This window comes from Phoenix dactylifera, chromosome 17, assembly GCF_009389715.1.
Source record: "Phoenix dactylifera cultivar Barhee BC4 chromosome 17, palm_55x_up_171113_PBpolish2nd_filt_p, whole genome shotgun sequence".
Lineage (NCBI taxonomy): Eukaryota > Viridiplantae > Streptophyta > Magnoliopsida > Arecales > Arecaceae > Phoenix > Phoenix dactylifera.
The window spans coordinates 14,680,064-14,697,845 of NC_052408.1; the positions used below are offsets into that span (position 1 = coordinate 14,680,064).

A 17,782-nucleotide genomic window follows, 5' to 3' on the forward strand; every position below is an offset into this window, starting at 1 on the left:
TTTATGTTGGAAAAACTTCTACTATACGTTGGGTTAGGTTGGAATGGTTAGGAGATATGAAGATTGTGCTAGATTAGAAATAGCTCTCGGCATGCTTCAATCACCTGAAGTTGCAACTCTTCTTGTACCAATTGCTAGGCTGATGAAGTTGAGTGGAATCAAGGGTGTTAGGACCAATCACTAGGCTAATGAAATTGTGTGAAATTAAAGGTATGACAACAAGTTTGATCTAGGTATTTCTTAGCTAAGATACAAACTCACCGATGTAAAATACATTTGATTTAGTCTAAAATCGAAAAGTAAAAGTCGGACACTCAATTATTATATTTTAGTTTATAAAATTTTATGTTTATTATCAAATATTATGTTTGAGTTATAAAAAAATTAGAGAGGATAAAAAAATTGTTAGAGAGGAACTGCAAATCCGAATTTATCCGGCCTCGATCTAAACCTGAATATTTCAGGTTTAGCCAGGTCATACTTCACTCTGATGCAACCTAAATGATCCTCTGGATCTAAAATTTTTTTTGCTAACCCAATCTGATCAACTAATGGATAGAATCTGGATCCAAAATTATGATCTAAATATAAAATCTGATTGGATTAAAATTAAGTATGCTCCGATTCGACTCAACCCGTTGGCAGCTCTTCATCCAGGAACCGGCAGCAATATTATGCGATTTTATAATTGCGAGCTGGGGAATTTTATGCTAGCTCGGGAAATCACATGAAGTTTTCCGAATCGCGTCATTCATTTAGGCGGACGCTTGCACCATGCCAATTCGGGAGCAATTCAGTTCCTGCGTTCCCCACGGCCCGACTTGATGACCCAGCGTCGCTGAGGGATCCCGCGCTCTCACCTTTCCAAAACCCAAAACCCTAGACTCTAAACCCCCTCGTTTCCGCCCGCATCCACCGACGCGGTCATGGCGTCCTCCTCCCTGCTCCGAGAGCGCTCCAGAGCCCTCCCGAAGCTCCTCTCCCGCCTCTCCCTCCTCCGACCGATGGGCGGCGGCCCCCGGACATTCCCCGGGGGCCTCAACAAGTGGCAGTACAAGCGGATGCACGAGAAGATGGCGCGTCAGAAGGAGCGCCGCCTCCTCCAGCAGGAGAAGCAGCTTTACCAGGCTCGCCTCCGCTCGGAGATTCGCGCCAAGCTCGCCGGAAAAGCATCCAGCGAGGCCGCCGACGATTCCTCCTCCTCCATTGGTGGCTACGGTCCCATGTCCTCCAAGGACCACATCAAGGCCCTCGCCAACCGGTTCATGAAAGAAGGGGCCGAGGACCTCTGGAACGAGGACGACGGACCCATCCGATCTGCCCCCCGGAAACGTCCCACCGATCCGGCACCACCCCTCGATCTGAGGAAGCTTGTGACAGACCGCCGTAATCTGATGGAAGACCATGTCGGCGAGTCGAGATCGTCTCTGGCTTCCTTTGATCAGAGGAGGCGGTACTCCATTGCCGCTGGGAGGGGATTGAGGCCTGGATCGAAGCCCAGGTGGAGGCGGAATTCGTCGAGCGAAGAGGATTCTGACTCAGAATCCGGTTTTAATTTGGAAGGGGACACGACCAAGATGTATCGAGAAACCAAATTGGGGGTGAAAAAGGACTCAAGATTTCCAAGGTTTAGCATTGGAAGCGAGGAGAAATTGGAGGAAGAATTGGACGAGGGAGGTGGAAGGATTGCGAGGAAGAAGATGATGAGTGGGGCTGCCTTGGGGAATTATGATGTGAAGACAGAGAGGAGGGTGCCTAGGCCTGTTGAAGAAAGGAGTAATTTTGCCAATGAAATCAAAGAAATTCGCCGCGAGCTGAGGAAGAGGGATCTGTTTAGGAATGATGCGAGACAGCACAGGGCACAGGAAGAAACACTTCTCACTAAAAGGAGGTAATTTGATGAAGCGATTTGTTGAATGTATGGAAATGATTTTGGTTCTATAACGTCCCTTTCTTTTTTTTAGAAAAATAATTTTAAAGCTATGATTTGTACGACAATCATTTAAGCTTCATCTAGAACAGAACACCAAGGTAATGATTATACATTACTAAAACATCATAGTGGGGTTTCGTGGAGATATACCTATTTTGAGGTGGATCTTGCAAACAAAGTAGGCAGTTTAACAATAACCCACAGCTTGGGTCGATAAGCATGATCAACAGGCATTATCTCAACCAATTTTGATATGTTTTAGTATTTCTTTCTTTAAAATTCATTTCTCATGACAGCCGTGTCTATTGCTGACATAGGCTTCTTCAATCCTTAATCACAACTCTCATAAAGGCTGTTCCTTGCTTTGCATCTCCCTCAAGATTTTCTTATTTTTGCACAAGCCATCTTGTCATCTTGTAAACATTCATCATGTTGACATCTTAGTATCTTACTTGATAGAGTTATCATGATATCTTGCTGCGGACAGGGTGAGGCATCATTGTTTTTACCTGCATTGATCTTAATTCTTTGAAGAAGCGAATCTGAGGATCACCAATTTATCACCATGCCTTGTGGACAATAGTCCGGGATCTGTTGTCCTTGTTATGCTTCTCGCTGTAGGACTCCCTAATTACTGGACATTGTTCATTGCCACCAATATGCTTACCTTAACTGTTCATGTGAATCATTTAAAATTACTGGGTAACATCGGAATTAAGCACTTCTCCCTGGTGCAGTTGATTTATTTTCTCAGCTTCCTTGAAAAAAAAAATGAAAATGTCATCAATCATATTTATCTTTGGTGTGACAAAATATTCTGGAACTAATATCCTCTGTCTCCAACAGTATTTGACTAATGCCAGCTCCCTTTTTTTTCCCGATTCATTGTCTCTGTTCCTTGGAACAAATTTCAAAATATTGTAATCATATTATTATTAGTTTAAAAAAATATTCTGGAACTTGTAGACTCTATCTCTAACAGCATTTGTCTAATGTCCACTCTCTTACTCTTCCAGATTTGATGAGTGCAGCATATCTCCACTGACAATCAAGGCACTTGCAGATGCTAGATACGTACAGATGACTGTTGTACAAGAGGCTGCACTTCCAGTCTGCCTTGAGGGTGCGTGTTTCCTAAATTCTTCAATTATATAAGTTTTCATTCTCTAACCTGAATGAGCTGCTTCCATGTATTTACTGTTGCTTGGTATCTAAAGTTTCTATTTTTTCTGTAAAAAAATATTCCTGTAGGGACGCTTTTCTAGCATTATACTCATATTTTAGTTGTTGGACAATCTTGTTGATTTAATTCTGACATCTTACTTAGATGAACATGGTCTTGCTTGGTAGTAATCTCTAGAAGCTTGCTTTATTTCTCAAATGCGGATAGAAACTAATAATAACTATTTTTTCTTTTAGGAAGGACACAGGTGAGAGTTGATTACATCAACTATGTATGGTGGACCAAATAGTCAACCATGACTTCTCTGTCCTATATATCTTAGTTATCCGTGTATTTCACTAATGGGTCTTCTTTGTTGATCTAGAAAAGCCCATTTTAGGAAATGCCAAATTTAACAAATTGCTCCCAGACCTGTTTTTCAGTAAAAAAGAAAAATCAGGGTTTTCGGGAACATTTCTTGTTCGAGTATGTATAATGTTTGATATAGGCTCTGAGAGCTACCTAAATCATTAGTTTATGGGGCAAACCCAGTGACTTTCTATCTTCATTACCAGCTAGAACTGCAGCTGTGAATGGTACTGCACCTAAGTGAAAACCACCCTGCATTTGAGTCTCACTACCAAGTACCACTCCACCATGATCTTCAAAGGACTATAACATGTAACCATGGTGATCACTGATATCCACAATAACCAATGATGCTATGATCAGCATGAGGTTGCTAATGCTAATATGCGGATGCTGTGCTTTGAAGAACATATGGTGAAGTTCTAAAGCTCTACTTTAAAACTCAGTGAACATATTGTCGCTAGCTGAAAATCAGCCAGTATTGTATGAAAAAGAAGGAAACTGTCAATTGCCAGGCATTCAAGAAGATTGGTTTCAAAGAACCTATGCCTTGTAAACATCTGTGTAGTTAATCTGGCCTATCAAAAGTTCAAAGTATAACTACTTAACACAGAAGAGTATTACGCTCTAGGGTTTACAAATGGATTAAGGAGGCATAAGCAGACAAATTTTGCAGAAAAGGATATGAAAGATGAATATTGATTAATTATATTAACTTAGTCACCGGTAGGAAAAATAAAGGTACATATACACATATGTTGTGGAGAGAGATTAACATGGAAATAAATAAGGCTATATGGGAGAACGAACAAGACTTATGAGAAGGCGGAGGCTGTCCTTTCCCACTTAGATACATTGGAATCCAAGCTAGGGTACATAGCCTCGCTATCAAGTTCTTCATTGAATCCTTTGCCATCTTTCTGAATGTATTTTTCTGCTGAAATCAAGAGACAATTACTTTGGTCTTGGAATCTGCATTCCTGAGATTGCATGAAGACATTTATCGCATAAAATATCATCCAACACTTAAGAGTGTATTGTGGGCAGTTTGATACTATAGTCATACTAGTGTTCTTAATGTCTGCTACGAGGAAATAAAGCAAAGAAATTGAAGTTGCACCAGTCTGGAGCCATGGAGTTGCTGGGCGGCTAGAGGTGCCTTTGAGAATGTAGTTCGTGATTTTTTTGGGAAGAATGTGTGGATTTTTTTGGTTTTGTTTTTAAGCGTAATTGCTTGGTGTTGGAGTGTAGTACCCCCCGCATTTGCATTATAACTCTTGATGGATATATTAGTACTAAGAACAGCCTATTTGGTTGATGTGCGTTGATTTATCAATGAGTAGCGAGCACAATAAATTGCACATGTACTTGCATAGTTTTCTATTATTATAAACACAATAAATTACACATGGATTCTTATCTTCTTAAAATTATTAGCTGTTTCCTGATTTGCTGTGAAGATTTTTTTTAAAAGTTAACCATCCATTGTTTTGGTAACATTGGTAATATATGGAACTTTTAATAATGACCACTGCTTGTCATAATTGGAGCAGGCAAGGATGCTCTAGTGAAAGCCAAAACAGGCACCGGCAAGAGTGTAGCTTTTCTGGTACATCAGCTCTAGTTTACTATACAAATTTAATTATTTTTAAAGATCTATTGGCCCCCTTCAAATTCATTATTAAAGATAAACAGCTTCCTGCAATTGAAGCAGTCCTCAAGGCGACAAGTAACAATATGAATCAAAGAGTTCTGCCAATAAATGTTCTTATTCTTTGCCCAACAAGGGAGCTTGCCATTCAAATCGCTGCCGAGACAAATGTTTTATTAAAGTACCATGATGGTAGTGGTGTTCAAACATTAATTGGGGGCACAAGATTCAAGCTTGATCAGAAACGTCTAGATTCTGATCCTTGCCAGGTTTGCTTTTTTACTATCTTCTGGGCTCAGTTCTAGTTCCTTGGTTCTTTTTACCTAAGATGCACTTCAATGTATTTAGAATATTTCGGTGAAGACACATAAAATTTTTCTCTTCACTTAACTACAATAGCTTGACTTCTGTTTGGTGTGGCATTCTCTAACTTCCTAGTGTTTAAATCCCTAGTTGACTACTCTCAAATTGCATGATTCAAAGATATGAATATCCTCGGTTTATGTAATCTAAAATTTGCAGATTATAGTTGCAACCCCTGGTAGGCTATTGGATCACATTGAGAATAAATCTGGATTTTCAGCGAGGCTAATGGGTTTGAAATTGCTTATACTTGATGAAGCTGATCACTTACTGGACTTGGGTTTTCGAAAAGATATAGAGAAGATTGTTGATAGTGTGCCACGACAGAGGCAGTCATTGTTGTTTTCAGCTACAATTCCTAAAGAGGTAATGCTGTTCTTTGTGGCCATGTATATGTACTTAGGTTGCATTCTTCTTCATCCCCCTCCCCCACCCCCCCTCTCCTGCATTATTTACCAGTGCAATTTAAATATATATGTATAAAAAAATGACTATACAGGTGCGCCGGATTTCACAGCTTGTCTTGAAAAAGGATCATGTTTTTGTTGATACAGTGGGCTTGGCAGGTGTGGACACTCCTATTAAGGTATAAAGTTCTACATAACCCATGATTTCATCATTACAATTCCGGAATATTTTTCTGTGCATGATCTATGCCCATTATAATTCCAGTCAAGGAAAACTGAAAGTTATGCATGTCCAATATAATATCTGGAACTATGGCAAATATAGATGTCTGTGGAGCTTGTGTATTCGAACAGTCTATGATCATTTCTGTGTGGAAGTAGCATGGTTGTGGCTCCTTTTAGTCTTCGTAGGTCAGTGCAATACATGCACTCAAATTTAGGATGAAAGTTACTTCAGCATTTTTATAACACAGAAAGGTTGATTTATACCCGGTCCACTGCATACCATACTTCTAGTAATGCATGTATATAATGTGCAAATACGCATACCTCCACTTGAGTGCATACACACTCACAACCAGGCACACACCCATACATATGTACATATTTATGTTTGGGAGGATTAAACTGTTGCTTTATATCATTGTTCTGATCTGTTACTTGATGTGGTTGCATTAGCTTATATGCTTAAATAGTTAGCTCTTAAATACAAACATCTCTACTTGAAATTGCACAGGGAGGAAAAGCACAATGACTTGCATTATATTGCAATTTGCTTCTCTAGAAAGAATTTGAGCTTTCCACTGCTCTCACTTCTAGTCTATTAAATGCAGGTGCTGCAGTCATGCCTTGTTGCGCCACATGAACTGCATTTTCATCTGGTTTATCAGCTTCTGAAGGAACACATCATGCATGAACCAGATTATAAGGTGAATTCTGTTTTTCCCCAAACTTCAAACACTTTGTTGAGTTGCAGTCTCTAATATCTCCTGTCTTCAGGTTATTGTATTCTGCACAACTGCTATGGTAACAGCATTTATGTATGTACTTCTTCGAGACTTGAAGATGAATGTGAGGGAAATGCATTCGAGAAAGCCTCAACTTTATCGAAGTCGTATATCTGAAGAATTTCGGGAATCCAAGAATATAATTCTTGTAACCTCAGATGTTTCAGCTCGTGGAATGAATTATCCTGATGTTACTCTCGTGATTCAGGTAACACAACATTACTTGCTTTAATCCGATCATATCTCATAGGAGTCATTGAAATTTTTATATCTGTTTTGTTTTACGTATATTACCAACTGGTATCTTTTTGCAATAAAATCAGTAATCCTTCTAGTGGTAATATAGATAAGAGACCTACAGATTATCTGAACATAGATTTGCTTTGAAGATGTGTTTTCGGTGCAGTGTTACTGTTAATGTATTTGCTATTCTATACATATGTTTCATGGGCAATTGTGCATAATCAATGATACTCAGGTTGGCATTCCTTCTGACCGTGAACAATACATACATCGGCTCGGAAGGACAGGACGTGAAGGCAAAGATGGTAAAGGGATTTTGTTGCTTGCACCATGGGAAGAATATTTCATGGATGATGTAAATGATCTACCCATAGAGAAGTCCCAACTACCGGAGCCAGATTCAGATATGAAGCGGAAGGTTAAGATCAGGCTCTTCTTTTATTTGATGCGATACCATTTTGCATGGGAAATCCTTTTCCATTTCTAATTTGGTTAGCTTACATTGATTGATGTCAACATTGGTAATTGATAGCTGTATTAGTAGTTTTAGGTATAATGTGGTGCCAGATTCCTTTGTTGCAATTACCTGAAGAATAAATTCTTTAGATACATGAAACTTGGTAAATTTCTTCTCTTTCTCCTGGTAAGCTGAAACTCCCTATCAAGAACTTTCGGGGAGCTGGAGCCTATATAGCCTAAATCAGTGATCTATCACTTGTTCCCCATGTCTTTCTTGTTTAATTGGGTTGTACTATAAACAAAAGAAATAATTTATTTTGTTAATCGGCTAAAATACAAAACTAGGGTTGTCTAATATATTTTTAAAGGATGTACTAAGATGTCCTTTGCTCTGCATAAATGCCCAAGTGATTAGGATCTGGCCAATATTTTGAGCATCCAAGATGTGTAAACATTACTGTCAACAACCTCATGGCATCAGTTTCTTGTACCAAGTCTTGTATGATAACTGATAATCTTGTATAGCATCCAATGATCTCTTTCAGAATATAGATACATGTTTGAAACTCCAACTAAATGCCTACTTAATCAGCCTATTCTGAGTCTGATTGTTGGAACTTATTTAATTAAGCTTAAGTAATGTAGAAGCATGCATTAGTTGTTGCATTCTGAAGTTCCCAGTGCCACTTGTTTGGCACCATTGTCCATGCAATCATTAAATTGGAACTTTTTAATTTTGTTTTCTTTCTTCCTTTTTTTTTAAACAGGTTGAAGATTCCATTGAAAAAATTGACCCGAGCATTAAGGAAGCAGCTTATCATGCTTGGCTTGGTTATTACAATTCAATCCATGAAATAGGAAGAGATAAAACCATGCTCGCTGACCTGGCAAACCGGTTTTGTCATTCAATTGGCATAGACAAGCCCCCAGCACTTTTCAGGAAAACAGCTTTGAAGATGGGACTGAAGGGCATACCTGGCATTAGAATCAGGAAGTGAAACTCATAAACCCTCAGCCTGGCCGATTGCTAATATTTTCTTAAATTAATGCTGCTTCAAACTGGAGAACAAGGATGGCCTTGACAAACGTAGAGGGAATATGTAAATGACATGAACAGGTATTAACGAACACTATCGTGTACATGATGCGTTGTTTACCTGGTTTTCACAGGTCCACTGATGCATGCATGCATGCTCACGCTCCACACATCTGCATGCTCTTCATCTCTCTCTCTCTCTTATTTGAATGGGTCTTTGATATAATTTGAAGTGAATTGAGTCAAAATTTTATCTCTTGGATTTCTTTACCTTTTATGCATCTTTAATTTCTTCAACTTCACAATTGTTATATACTCCATCGTTTTCCTAATGCCTACGCATTTACCCTTGTTATTTTCATTTTTTTAATTCCTTTCCCTTTTTTGGGGGGGTTTCTCTCTGTTTCAATTGAATTATAATCTTGAACTGCCAATTTAGACTCTTTTTCACCCAAAATCTACTCTGCATAGGCATCAGGTTAACATGCGTATATGAGAAGTTGTTCTGTGTTTCCTTATTTGCATTTATGTTTTTTTAATGATTAACATGGTCTCTTTCAGCAGGCATCTGCAGGTGATTTCGTTGTTACCTTCCAAGTTTTGGCGTTCTGAACCAGGTCTCTTTATGTTTTGAGGCCCGCTTGTCCAATCCATTAATTCCGTACAGCTTGTAGATACCAAAACTGCTGGGATTGGGTTGATGTTTTATCTTGTTGAGGAACTGCTATTTATGTTTATTTCGACAATGTATACACATGATTTAGGATATAATTAATGATTCAGAAATCATCTTAAAAGTTATCATGTCGCTCCATGTATTATTCACGTTGATGTATTTATCTTCTGTTGAGTTGTATGGTAACAAGAACACCTCTAACCATAGAAGGGCTCTTAGCCAAGTTATTGTTATGTGCATCCACTGAAGGTGTAAGCATGGCATCAAGATGGCTAGCTTCCTTCTTAAAGAAATACAAAATTACGATGAATGGGGAAAGTTTTGTTTGGTGATGCAATCTGTCTTCAATCTACTGATTGGTGCTTGGTAGGCGTGAAGTGCCGAGTATAGAGACTTTGCATGCTTGCATGCCATGGTTTTTTTGGCTAGTGGTGCATTATTTAGACGATGAGCTTTTCCCCTAGATGCTTGTAGATGGTTTATCTCAAGGATTTACCACCGCCAGCAGCTGTTTAAAGCTTCTCGCGATGGGGTTTCATCCCTATGATCACAAAATTGTAGACTTTAATAAGCCTTTAAAAAAGAAAAGGAAAAAGAGAAATCACTTGTATCCCAAGCATCCATTTAGGACGGCGCAATGCAAGAGAGTTTTTTTTTCAAAAAATAATATTTTTTTAATAAATATTTTAAAATTTTATTTAAAAATAATTTTTCCAGCTTTTTAGATGTAGGATTACTAATCAAGTTTTTATACTTAAAATTTATTAAAATATTATTTTTAATCGATAATATAGTTAATCTATTTAATTTTTTTTACGTAGTTGTAATAAAATTTTATTAATTTTAATTTTTTTTAAAAAAAATTCAACAAAAACAACTGTTGCAAGGTATGCTTAACAATATTTCGTAGGCGATGCATTTTTTCTGTCTTTTTTTTTTGAAATAATTAAAAAATAAGTATAAAATTATAATAGTTAATAAATAATAGGTAGGAAAAGGCCAAAAAGAGCTCGGCGGCTGGAAGAGGACCTCTTCTCCGAAGGAAGAGAGAGGCGCCTCCCGTCTCCTCCGCGTGCCGTGCCTGCGGCCCGCCACCACCGGCGCGGGCGAGGATCGCCCGCCAGATTTCGAGGCGGGGCCTCTGGACGAGGCCCTCGGCCGCTCCTGCTGCTACGTCCGCTCCGCCAGCCCCGCCCACTCCGGCTCCTCCTCCGTCTCCTCCTCTGCCGCCGCCGAGACCGCCTTCAAGTCCATCTTCGGCGTCTCCGTCTCCGCCAACTCCTCCGCCCCGCTCCCCGTCTACGACGCCCCTACCGCGGCTGGAAGGCCCTGAGGCGGGGGGAGAGGGATTCAGGCCGGGGCCTTTAAAAAAGAAAAAGAAAAAGAGAAATCACTTGTATCCCAAGCATCCGAACAAGATCCAGAGGCCGTCGAGTGTGGAAGACGGGGGGCATCCTCCGTCGCCTCCTACACGCCAAAATCGTACAGCTCAGCGCTCTGACCTCTCCTCGTTCTCAAAGGACACGTCGCCTCAGCTTTCCATCGGATTCCTCCGCGACACCGCATCATCCGCTTGGGGCGGACGGTGTTACGTTGCGAACGGTGGGCGCGTTGGGCTTGCTTCCACTAGCCGTACCCCGGAAACTCCTTTCACGTGGACCCATCTCCGCCGTCCAATCCCATCTATAAGAGACCCGCGCTCGGCCTTGTAGTTCTATAAATCCAATCCCTTCTCACCGCAGGAAGTGGACCTCTAGATCCGCGCCGGCCCCCTCCTCGTCTCTATAGATCTGCAACTAGGAACCTTCCGCTGAGCCGAGACGTCCTTCTCCTCTGTGCGCCCTAAGAGGTATATTTCCTGACCAGTATTCTTTCCATCTTTCTTTGAGTTTAGGATCCTGAATGGTTGATCTCATTATCGTGGGATTCTCTAAATGAAAATTTAGTCTGATTGCTTGTCTGTATGACTGCATTAACTATGGCTCGCTTTTGTCGCGTCATGGCAGAGAGATCTTTAAGAAAGATGGCGGGGAGGAAGCCCGGCGTTATTGCTTTGTTTGATGTTGATGGCACGCTCACAGCTCCAAGGAAGGTATTGGAAAACCTCCATCAAGCATGTATCAAGGATTTTTTTTTTTTTTTTGGGGGGGGGGGGGGGGGGGGGGGGCGGTGGTTTTATTTACGGAGATCGCAATCATTCCTCTGGTGATTGAAATTTTATTTGTGGAACTATTCACTGGATCACTTGTTTCCGAAATGGATCCGGTACTTCTAACTCTTGACTTTTGCTTGAATTTTTAAATTTAGGTGATAACGCCAAAGATGCTTGAGTTCATGGGAGAGCTCCGGGAGGTAATCAACTCTTGCATTTTAATGTCAACTTGAAAAGGTCTTGCCTCGACCTCAAATTTTAATGTCTTTGGTGGATGGCAGGCTGTCACGGTAGGCGTTGTTGGAGGATCTGATCTTGTCAAGATATCGGAACAGCTTGGGAAATCAGGTTTGCACTCCCATCTGATTTCACATCCGTATTAAAGATATTGAGAAGATTTAAGAATCTAGGAGGCGTCAGTTGGTTACATTTCCATTTGTCAATGCATCATCAGCATAGAGTATTAATCTGAAAAAAACGTAACATGTTGATATGTTTTTCTTCTTGTGATAGGTTATTTAGGTCTAAATCTTGATATCGATTTCCCTTCCCAGCGTCAAGGCTTACAATTTTTGGACTATGCGGAGAGACATGAAAAGACGACAATCTGAATATAGAAATACTCTTCTGCTCTATAAACTTGTTTTCTTGAGAAAAGATTGGAGTACATTAGTGAGATTGGAAAAAGAAAAAAAAGTTTGGTTTCATGGAAATCAATAACATTAACATACTAATGCTCTTTGGCCTGCAAAATTTGGCCCTTTTTCTTGGTTTTGTAAAGATGTGACCTGTGACCTTTTCAAATGCTAGACCTTTTAAAATGACAAGTGGATCACAGAAGGATTCCCTCTAGACTTTCATAGATAAACATATCCTTACTTTTCGTTCCCAAAGGATTTCTATGCATGGTTTACCTTTCCTCATCATCTGAAGGACTAAAAAGTTGGGGCACAGTAAAGTGATGGAAGAATAAGTGTTTCACTAACCTTGTTTTGCCTTCCAATCATTTCCTTCTTCTTCTTCTTAGCTTTCTTTTTCCACTTCATCCATCGGTCTAGCTTACTTTTCACCTTTGTGTTCTATGTAAATCAAGGAATTTGCAAATAATGATAATTTTACCTATAAAGAGAAAGACTTGTAGTGCGCACCTAGTTCCTAGCAGATAGGATTGTTATAATTGCCATTATCAGTCTCTGAATTTTGCTGTGCATCTTCTAGGTTTCGTCTTTTAGTTATGTAACATGGTAATATTGTTTGCCGTGCAGTTATAAATGACTATGATTATGTATTTGCGGAAAATGGTCTTGTTGCGTACAAAAATGGAGAACTCATTGCTAGCCAGGTATGTGTCATGTGTTGTAATGTAATAAGCTTTTATTGGATAAGTTTCTCATATAGTGCTTATGTTATTAAGTTGTGTTGAATTATTAATTAATAATTCAAGTACAAAAAATGATTGCTGGGAATAGTGATTATTTTTAAATTTCCTTTTCGATTTGGTCAGATACACCTAAACTTTAATTGGGTGATTTGTCTTTCATACTGGCCTACATGGTTTGCTACTTAGTATTTAATCCCTTCACTTGAGTCAACTTAATATTAGAAAAAAATTATGCAAGAGATGTACCTGAGTTATCTGGCTATATGGAAAATGGAGTTAATGTGTTCAAGCATGAAGGCTTCTCTCATTGTCATTCCAATTAGCAATCTTATTCATATATGTAGTTATGGATGCTGGCCGACCAAAGAGAATCCTGTTCTACATTTTCTCACAACAAATAATATATTATTTTTCAAAAAAAGTCATGATTTTTAATATTCAAATTTATTATGCTTCATAACTTAGTTCTCTCATGCCAAATAGGTCGAACCTGAAGTCCATTTTTATCTTTAAGGCAACAAAGTATCATATTCCACTTTTGAGTTGAGTTGGAAATGTATCTGATGCAAACAACTAGTTAAGGACATGAAAATGCATAGCCTTCACGAGGTTTGGTGCTTGCCAGATTAAATATTTGGTGATATAGATTTTGGAGCCAATTTTCAGCATGACAGTTTTGGGAAAATGGCTGTTAAGCCATCCCTTCAATCATGTTTGGGAAACAAATTAATTTGTACATCTTTAGATGGAGATATAAGCCTCAAATTTCTTGTGGATTGGTATACATTAAAATATATACTGGATTCACTCTGAAGCTTACATCTTAGTACCCATGGAGAAATTTTTTCAAGCATTGTTTAGGTAATAGTTGGACTGATATATTACTTCGGAAAATCTTATGTGGAATTATTAAAGCTGCCCAGCATTTCATAGGGCACGCATATTTGGTTGAACCTTAGCTTAGATGATATTTGCAATTCTTTTGAGCCTTCCCAGGCATGAGTTTGAGACTTAAAAAAAGTGACGCTATAAAGTTATCTGGCCAACAAGCTTCTGATTGCTCTTTTTTTTTTCTTTACCTTTTCTTTTTCTCCTAGTTAGCATTTTTTCCCCATGCAAGCACACGTTTAATTATACTTAAAAGAGAACCTTTGTGCAGAATCTTTGGTTTCTTCTGCTCCTTTCACATGCTGTCATGGAATTGCTGATTAGTATGTTCTGATCTTTTGATCTGTAGGCAATTTGAGATACCAATACATTACAAATCTGTGAGGACACCATTTTTTCACATAAATTGGCATTATCTAATGAAATCATGCAAATGAATGACCATTTTATGAGGCGAACTTATAACTACTTTGCTCAATGCTGATGGCCATGATTAGCTGCAAGACAGGGAAAGGCGAACTATTCTTCTTGATTGGAAAGGTCATTCAAAAATGACCAATTTCGTAGGAGCTCTAAGCCTATCCGCTGTTGAATAACCGGTGTGCAGATGAATAACCGCCGGTGCACAATCAAGCTGTTCCAACAAAGTAGATACCCTAGTATTGATTTTGGGGTCTGTATATTTTGTGGTAATTGTGTCGAGTATTGATTCGCCTTTGTGATAGCTAGGAAGGGAAAGCCTAGCAAGGAGATAATGTCTTTCCTGCATTCTGGCACATAAAATAGGGATCGAAGAGATTGCCACGGGGGATTCTTACTCCACTGCAGATACTGGTTCGATTCCCGTAAGGGATAGGTACTTATTCCCGGCCGGCGGTATCATTGCTGAGTGATCGCTTGCTTTGTTTAGCTGCAGTGGTTGCTGTTGAAACTGGGGTAGTGACTGTTTATTAAAAACACAGGACTCTGCTACTAATAATAATTTGCTTCCATCACCCATTTTTGTGGAAAGGTGATAGAACTGCTGCTATGACCAATGTTGTTGGTGCTGCTATGTTGGCTTTATCAATCAGAAACAAATATTAATAGTTCATTACTAATTATTTCTGCTAGTTTTTTATGTTCATCTCTCTCTTTCTGTGATCCTAATAAATACAAGTTACTATTTCTCATTCTTCAGAGTTTGAAATCATTCCTTGGTGAAGAAAAACTCAGGGTAAGATAATTTTTATATCTCCAGTTTATAAAGCATTCTTGAAAGATTTTCTCAAACTAGAACATTTTTGCAGGAATTTATTAATTTCACACTCCATTATCTTGCTGACTTGGATATCCCTATAAAAAGGTAAAGTTAAAACTTTTTTCCAGAAAATTCAAACTCTGTTGGGCTTAAATCTCTTGTATTGTTCTCCCAGGGGAACATTCATAGAATTCCGCAATGGAATGCTTAATGTCTCACCAATAGGGAGAAACTGTAGCCAGGAAGAGCGAGATGAGTTTGAAAAGTATGATAAGGTATAAAACATTCCCCGAAAAACCAACGCCACTTTTTTGTACTCAGCTAATTAATATACTTTCAGATGCTTGAAAATTGAAAACATTATATTTTAGGTTCACAACATACGACCAAAGATGGTCTCTGTGCTTCGTGAAAAATTTGCACATTTCAACCTGACATTTTCCATTGGAGGGCAGATAAGTTTTGATGTAAGTCCAGGACATTGTATTTTACCTTTAGAATAAAATTTGTAGTTGATTCTCATCTCTACTTGGTTCCTATAACAGGTTTTTCCACAAGGTTGGGACAAGACCTTCTGTTTAAGATACCTTGATGAATTCCCAGAAGTCCACTTTTTTGGGGACAAAACATACAAGGTAAATTCTCAAATATTCTCACTTTTTCTTTGTGCATTTTCTGCACTAAAAGCTTAAAGGAAAGATTGTACATAATGAATAATGAAATTCTAGGTGATAAAATATCATCATTGCTACACATGCAAGCTTGTTTTCTTATCAAACCTCCACTTAACCGAATCTTCTTAGTGGAAGATACACCATCATAACCATACAACCAACTTATAATCTTTCATGATTTTGATCCAACACTTCAGTTGACTGGCCCAGAAACCCTGATTTTCAATCAGGAGGGATGGATTTGAAACCATTGTAGGGAGTGGAGTTGTCTTTGTTTTAACTTGGATAAAACAAGCAGGAGTGGAGCTGTCTTTGTTTTAACTTGGATAAAACAGGCAGTAGCTGTACCACCAGTCCATGCAAAAAGCATGTTCTTGTCATTTGCCTCACTGGCTGTCTATTCTATATGCATGCATCCATGCTGGTGAATGCAAGGTGATTTTGAGGTTTGGGTCTATTGATTTTATTATACAAAAAATGCCCAAAGAATTACATTTTTGTTTGCTTATTAAATTTTGTTATAGCTTTTCACCTTGCATTTCAATGAAGACCTTGTCAAAAGAATGATTTGAAATCTGATTACTGTTTTTTGTGCTTAATTTTGGGCTTACTGTTTTGACTTGAATGGTTTCCAAGTTTGTAATATACTTGTGAGATCGTTTGGCTTTCACTGGTCTAATGAGCTTCATTTCTTTGTACAGGGAGGAAATGACTATGAGATTTATGTATCTGAACATACAGTGGGTCATTCAGGTAGGCTCTATCACTAGCTTGTAGGAGCATGTGTATGCGTTAGGATTACGTCTCTATCTAAGGTGCGGTATCTGGTTAGAGGTGATTCGTTCTTTGTATAATGCAAAACAGAACCACTCATGAAACTTTTCTTAGTTTTTTTTTTTTCCCTTTTTTTTAAACTTGGATAATTTCTTCTCTGTGGTATTAAGAATATGGGGCAGACTGATCTAGAAAAATAACTCATATTTTGTTAATTTTGACGCTTATCAGTTCAATCAATTAAGTCTTTCAGACAAACTTCAGCATATTGTTTGAGCATTGCTTGTGTCTTTGATGGGACAACTCTTCTCAGCTATCTTAAAACTATTGCAGTTCAGTTTTTTTTTTTTTTTGAAGATTCAATTGAAAATCAGTCAAAAAAAATGCTTCACTTACCAAGTATATACAGTACAATAGTTGGAGGTTTTGTGTAAACAAAAAGGGGAGCATCTTATTTCTTTGACTGGAAAGCACTTAAGTGCTTACTTGATAATTCCTTCCAATTTGATCCATACTTGAAGATTTATAGAATAAGTAATATCTAAATATTAGAGTGTATAATCTAAGTATCCTCTTTCCTTGCTTAAGTTGTTGTCCTTACGTTGGTTTGGTAGTTTCATCTTGTCGCTTCACCTTCACACATCTTAATTCAGCTCTCTCTGCTTTTTTCTTTGTTACATACAGTCCATGTATTTCTTTTGCTGATTCGATTTCACATAATTCCTTGTACAGTGACCAGCCCAGAGGATACAGCAGAGAAATGCAGATCACTTTTCCTGACAAAACAAAACGGGGATGCTTGAGCTTCTGTTGGCATACTGGATCATTTTAATTTATTTCTTTCTTCTGTCAATTTAGCAGAAAATAGAATGTGTTACAGTTCCTGGTTCATAAATTTGGTTTCTCTCTGGCTTTTACAATGTCTTATCTTTGCAATCAACAGCTTAGATGCCTATGTTATTTAATAAAGACAATAAAATAATGTTGGCGAATGCCTTTTCATTAACTCCTCCTCCTCCTCTTTCTTCTGTGGGATGTGGATGGATTTTTGGTCCAGTGTGTAGATGTGCTAGATTGTTGTATTGCTAAACACTACCATTCATCGAGCTTCTTTTGTTTTTTTTTTAAACTTTTAGTGAAATTGATATCTAATGAATTGCATAGAAATATTAAAACCTGTATTAATAGGGTTGGAATGTCATTCCAAAAGGCATGATATTCTCAGCTAATTCAATTTCAAGTATGTTAGCATGACTCTTTTTTTTCTTTTTGTCTGGTCGAGGCACTGATACCTGATTCCCTTGAGGAAATGGTCTGTCTTCAGGGCTCTATGGAGTTAGCCCAGCTGAAGTTATTCTATATTTTGT

The 17,782-nt window shown here is 38.5% G+C and overlaps 2 protein-coding genes across 3 annotated transcripts; both read left to right on the forward strand.

Moving 5' to 3' along the window:
- The first annotated feature begins 715 nt into the window (after positions 1 to 715).
- Positions 716 to 9,434, forward strand: LOC103708652 (probable DEAD-box ATP-dependent RNA helicase 48). Of its 2 annotated transcripts, none has more exons than XM_008793687.4 (11): positions 716 to 1,891; positions 2,950 to 3,056; positions 5,018 to 5,073; positions 5,160 to 5,384; positions 5,638 to 5,844; positions 5,978 to 6,064; positions 6,719 to 6,814; positions 6,885 to 7,100; positions 7,371 to 7,553; positions 8,362 to 8,711; positions 9,192 to 9,434. In XM_008793687.4, the coding sequence occupies exons 1-10, from the start codon at positions 927 to 929 to the stop codon at positions 8,590 to 8,592; spliced, it is 2,373 nt and encodes a 790-aa protein (XP_008791909.2). In that variant the 5' UTR covers positions 716 to 926; the 3' UTR covers positions 8,593 to 8,711; positions 9,192 to 9,434. The 2 variants fall into 2 exon arrangements, with proteins under 2 accessions (XP_008791909.2, XP_008791908.2); XM_008793686.4 differs by having other exon boundaries at positions 718 to 1,891; positions 9,195 to 9,434.
- Positions 9,435 to 10,304: 870 nt separating this feature from the next.
- On the forward strand, positions 10,305 to 17,422 carry LOC103719400 (phosphomannomutase). Its single transcript, XM_008808618.4, has 12 exons — positions 10,305 to 11,155; positions 11,313 to 11,398; positions 11,614 to 11,658; positions 11,740 to 11,806; positions 12,724 to 12,800; positions 14,908 to 14,943; positions 15,017 to 15,072; positions 15,143 to 15,242; positions 15,339 to 15,434; positions 15,513 to 15,602; positions 16,343 to 16,394; positions 17,148 to 17,422. The coding sequence occupies exons 2-12, from the start codon at positions 11,330 to 11,332 to the stop codon at positions 17,216 to 17,218; spliced, it is 759 nt and encodes a 252-aa protein (XP_008806840.1). The 5' UTR covers positions 10,305 to 11,155; positions 11,313 to 11,329; the 3' UTR covers positions 17,219 to 17,422.
- Positions 17,423 to 17,782: the final 360 nt, after the last annotated feature.